Raw genomic sequence first — 5484 nt, 5'->3', positions numbered from 1 at the left:
TCTCCAGCTACTTCCAGAAAGGCAGTGCAGTGTCAGTGAAGGAATCCTGGGCCAGCAGACCATGCTCAACTTGCCAAAACCTGCCTAGCCTGAGCAATCATAGAATCATAGAATAATTTGGGTTGGAAGGGACATTAAAGATCATCTAATTTCAACCCCTCTGCCATGGGCAGAGACACCTTCTGCTACACCAGGTTGCTTCTAGCCCCTTCTAGCCTGGCCTTGAACAGTTCCAGGGATGGGATATCCACAATTTCCCTGGGCAATCTGTTCCACAGTCTCACCGCCCTCACAGTGAAAAATTTCTTCCTAATGTCTAATCTAAATGTACCCTCTTTCAGTTAAAAACCTTTCCTCCTCATCCTATCATTCCATGCTGTTGTAAAAAGCCCCTCCTCAGCTTTCCTGTAGGCCCTTCAGGTACTGGAGGGCTGCTATAAGGTGGCCCCAGAGCCTTCTTTTCTGCAGGCTGAACAATCCCAGCTCAGCCTGTCTTCATAGGATGCCCAGGCATCTCCACTCCCCTCCCAACCCCATCCCAGTGGAGATCAAGGTGGTGATGAACTAGCTGCAGGCATAGCCTGGGAAGGGCCTAGCTTATCATTCAACTGGACAAAAGATGGGTTATATGGAGGAAGAGAAGTATCTCTCCATCTCCTGCAGTAATTTCAAATCTCTAACTTTAATCCCCACCCAACATGAGCTGCTGGCTGCTCCAGGTAACATGTGCTCAACATCATCTCTGGTCCTGGCTTTGTCAGGGCCGTGGTGTTTGTCAGGAGAGGCATGGAGGGGGATTCAGTTAATGTCTGACTTCCTCAGCTCCATGGCAAGAGCAAACCTTGCCATCCAATGGCCCCATTTCTGGCCCTAGCTGAGGTGGGCACCACAGACAGGGTAAGGGGCACCCCAGGGATGCTGGAGAGAACAAGAGACAAACCAGTCTCTGCAAAGTAGTTTGGGTACCTCCAAGATCTTGTTAACTAGCTGGCCCTAGCAGTCCTGACAAGCACCAGGACCAGTGAGGCTTTTGCTTGCACCAACCAGCATTTTGTAGTCAATCTGCTGCCGGATAAGCTTGTCTTCACTGAGGGAGTAGCGAGCCTCTCCTGTGATGGCATCAATGGGTCCCTTCTCCATCTGCTGCTTGATGGCACAGTAGAGCATGAAGAGTGGTTCCCCAGCACACTCCTGCAGGACAGGGGATGGAGAAGAGGGAGAGAGGGGTGAGAAGGTGCCAGACACTGGCTTTCCCTTTCAAAAAAACACCACAATGTCAGGAGACTGCTGTGGCCCTGCAGCATCCAGCTCCATACATGGCTTTATAGTGTTCAGTCCTTGCTCAGGACCACAAGGAATGAGGCACATGGTAAAATTAACCCTGTGAAGGAAGTCATTCTCTCCTTTAAAGCCTGCTGGAGGTTGTTCCCTTGTCTATCAGCCCAAAGATCAGCTTTCCAGAGTTTCCAAACACTCCATGGTGAATTCTGCTCATTCTACAAGCCAAAAATGAGCTAAAAACATGTAACTCAGGGCTGGGGAAGAGCAGATTGGGTCTGGGGACTGTGTGTATGGGACATAGCCAACCATTTGAGCTGGCTCAGCCAAGAAAAGCACCTGAGGAGGAAAAGCAAGAGAGCAACCCACTGACAACTCTACTCTGAGTCTCCAGTTGATGGAGGAGACCAGGCAATGAGGTTTTCTCCAGTTAAATCGTTTGCCACCTACATGTCTCCACTGCCAAGCCCCTACAAGTCAGATCAAGAGTGACATCAGCACCTATCTCATAGGTGGGAGGAAGGGAGAGGGAAGCTGGACCAGACACTTCCTCCAAAAATGCTGGATCTGCAGTGACCCAGGATTGGCAAAGGACACACCAAGGTTGGAGGCACCAGCCAGCCTAGAGCCATGAGTTGGTGTAGGGGGGCTGGAAGTGGACACCCCTCTATCACCCAAGGCCTAAACCTCTCCCTTGAGCTGCCTAGCAATGAGCCCTTCCAGATACAGGCATTAGCCCTAAGGGAGAATAAAGGGTATGATGAGAGCAAAGAAGGTGGAGAGAAGTCCCAGCAGATTTTACCCCACCAGCCCTTGCCCCTCCCTCCCGGCCGCCTCACCAATAAATTGCACTTTGGTGCAAAGTGTGGCTGCTCTCCCTGTCACCATATGCTGTAAGCATCTCGTTAGCATCTGCAGTAATTAAAGAGACAGCTGCTAACGAGCAGGAACAGACATACATCATCCCCAGACCTTCCGACAACATGCCTGTCTTTGAAATTATGTTTCATTTGCAAACTTGGCTTCATTAAGTCAGCCTGGCAAAGCAGGAGACCTGAGGTGGGTGCTGCACTGAGCATTGCCCACTGCCCAGCAAGGGGATAGTGCCAGACTGGTTGCAGAGCAGTGACCCCCTATGGGCTCCCACAGCACCCCAAACCTACCCCTTTGGCCATGGTGGAAACAGTCATTCAGTTGCTTGTAAAAACTCCTTGCAAAACTTCTGAGTCTGAGGAAGTGGTGTGGCTGGAGGACAGTTTGGAGCAGGACTGCAGCTCACATCTGGCATGGCTGCTCCTGTCTCAGCCTGCATATCTCCCCTCTCTGGCGAGGTGTGGTTGCTGCCCCTCCATCTGCAGCTCTGCACCCACCTCTGGGGTTCCCCACTTAGAGAGGTGGGTTCAGCCCTCCCCACGCTGGTGGCCCAGTTACACTCCAGACATCACAGCATCACCTGCTCAGCTCCCTGGATGCTGTCTGGGCTGATGGGGAGTAAATCTCTATTTGGATGCGTGGATGGGAGCTGGCTCTACAGCCTCCCCAGAGGGATGGAGGCATCAGTGGTCCTTGTGATGGGCACATCACTCCTCCAGCACCATGCAAGCTTTTGGGAGCTCCTGCATGTCCCAGAACCCAGGTCTCCTTCTGACTTGTCAGGCACCCTAACATCAACCAAAACAACCCGTCATCCTGACTCTGTGCACCCTCCACATTCCAGCTTGGCTGCCCCACTTGTTCCAAATGTGGGTCCTACCCTTAAAATCCAAAATCTCACTCCTGACCTCACTGTCCCTGCTGGCTCTTGAGGAGCAGGGATAAGATGCTGCTATTGGTCACAGCTCACTGAGACACGACAGATGAGGATGGCTCATGGCTCGTCCCTGACAGAGACCAACAAAATGCACAGGGGCTGCAGACATGGGTGCCCGGCAGCTGCCCCAGGGCGCTGCCCCTTGGGTGAGATGAGGAAGGGACGGCTGAGACAGCCCAGGTGAGCCTGCAGGGTGACAGAGGGCAGCCTGCCCCCCAGACACAGCCGTGGCCACGCTGCCAGCCCTGAGGCAGTTTGCTCACTGCTGGGGGTCTGAGCGAGGGGGGGTGTTTGGGGGGCTCCCCGTGCAAGCTGAGCTGGAGGAGGGCAGCTGCAAACAGCCCCACGCGTGCCAGCGTGGGAGGCCCAGAGCAGGCTGAGCAGAGCCAGCTCATGCTCAAACTGTCTTATTGACTAGATCTAGCTCATCAGGCACCTAATATCGTGCATTTTTCAGCACTTGTCTCGATTTATACCTCTCCCTTTCCCCGGGGTGCCTCATTAAGAGTCTGATAAATGCTACTCCAGGGTCCCTGTGAAAGCACCAGCCCTCACTGGCTCCCCAGGCTGCTGGCCCTGGGGTGGGGGGCTGTCCTGTCCCTGTCCCCATCCCAGCACATGAGATCCCCACCTCAGGTTCGCTGAGAGCTGATCTGGCAGCTGGGCACACGTCTGCCTGCCTCATTTATATGCACAATTACCACAGTTTGGTGCAGTTTCCCTGCTGGCAGGCTGTCTGCTGTGATACCTCTCCCTACAATCCAAGGGTTTCTCCTGCTTTTGATGACCTCTGTGATCCTCACTGCCAGGAGACAGGTGGAAACAGCCCCATGGGTCTCCTCTGGTGGGACTGACCCAGGAGAGACCATGAGCACATCCTCAAGTCTCTTCCAGTCTAACTCAAGTGATTCAAATGATGGAGTTTCAACCATCATGGGAGATGATCCCCAGCATAACAAGTCTCATGGCCATCAAGTTTACCCAGACCCTCCGCACATGTTTCTCCAGTAATGCTGCATCTAGATCAGAACTTCTCTCTCCTGCTGCTACTACCCAGAGACTGGAGCCATCTTTCCCTGCCAGAGCCAAGACATAGCCAAAGACTTTATAAAAAGGCATTGCCCTTGTCTCATCTAAACCTCTCTCTGGTAGTGCTCCTTATCCTCAGACCTGCCCCACGCAGGTGATGTGTCTGGAAGCCTCTCCGAAGGGAGACAGGGCTGTATAAGGACAGATGCGGGACAGTGGTGGCAACTGACGTGGTCCAGAGCAGCTTTTGAACAAGGTGAACATGCCCCTGTCACCTGCCCACATTTCCAGCCCAGCCAAAACAGGTCAAGGGTGTCAAGTCATGTGCATAAAGGCAACGTCCCCAAACGCCCCTGCGGGTGTCCCTGTGCATGGCACTTTGCTCAGCCAAAGCACAACCTTGTCCACTTCTAGGAGCCCTGAGGGAGTTTATCCACAGCAAGAGCTACTCCTGCCTCTCCCACCAACCCTGCAGAGCCCAAAGAAATGTCTACCAGTGTCCTACCTGATCGCACTGGTCACAGCCACTGCAGGGACACAGGGTGGCCCCGTTGAGCAAAGACCCAGCTTGAAGGGGCAGTAGGAGGTCAACATCTGCCCTAAACCCACGCAGCTGTTCTCCTCTCCCACCCCTAGAAGGCAAACTCCAACGGATGCTACAGCTAGATTTTTATAGATACAGGCTATCCCTTGACAGAGGCAAAAAGCCAAGTGCATGTAAGTGATATTATAAATCACTTCTAGTTGACAATCACTGGAGTTCTGCAGACTCCTGGTCCCTCTCATCTCTTAGCTGGAAATGGTTCAAACTCTCTTCATCTTAATGAGGGATGAAATCCCACAAAAGCAGCTGTGTGTCACCCAGCCTCACTGTGGTGACACCAGGCAGGATCCCAAGAAGTGGTCCTGCTGACTAACAAACCCACAGTATGACCAGGGGCACAGTTCTCCCCACCAGTGACATCCCAAGGCAGCAGCAGGACCACGGGCTGGAGCTGCAGCTGTGTAATCCACATGGCTGCTGGTGCGTTTCTAGCAGGTGGAAGCACTGGTGCTGATGGGATAAATGTTCCCAATATGGGTTAGATGAGCCAGCAGTAAAATCAGTCATAGAATCACTTCAGTTGGAAAAGACCTTTACAATTGTCAAGTCCAACCATTAACCCAGCACTGCCAAGTCCACCACTAAACCATGTCCTTAAGCACCACATCTACATGTCTTTTAAATTCCCCCAGGCATGGTGACTCCACCACTTTTCTTGGGCAGCGTGTTCCAGTGCCTGACAACTGTTTCAGTAAATAACTTTTTCCTTAACATCCAATCTAAACTCTAGACACTATTTTTATGAAGATCTCCAACCCACTGC

General features: G+C 52.5%; 1 protein-coding gene across 1 annotated transcript in view; it reads right to left on the bottom strand.

Annotated features, from left to right (window-relative positions):
- PLXNA1 (plexin A1) overlaps window positions 1-5484 on the bottom strand; it is a 99859-nt gene that overhangs the window by 12196 nt on the left and 82179 nt on the right. The window contains exon 23 of the mRNA XM_009999278.1: window positions 1045-1191. Within this exon, the coding sequence (XP_009997580.1) occupies window positions 1045-1191 (147 nt within the window). The remainder of the gene's footprint in view (window positions 1-1044; window positions 1192-5484) is intronic.

This window comes from Chaetura pelagica, unplaced genomic scaffold (genome assembly GCF_000747805.2).
Source record: "Chaetura pelagica isolate M959 unplaced genomic scaffold, ChaPel_1.0 scaffold316, whole genome shotgun sequence".
Classification (NCBI taxonomy): domain Eukaryota; kingdom Metazoa; phylum Chordata; class Aves; order Apodiformes; family Apodidae; genus Chaetura; species Chaetura pelagica.
Note: the sequence above shows the minus strand (reverse complement) of the source record. Positions and strands in the feature narration are given on the sequence as shown.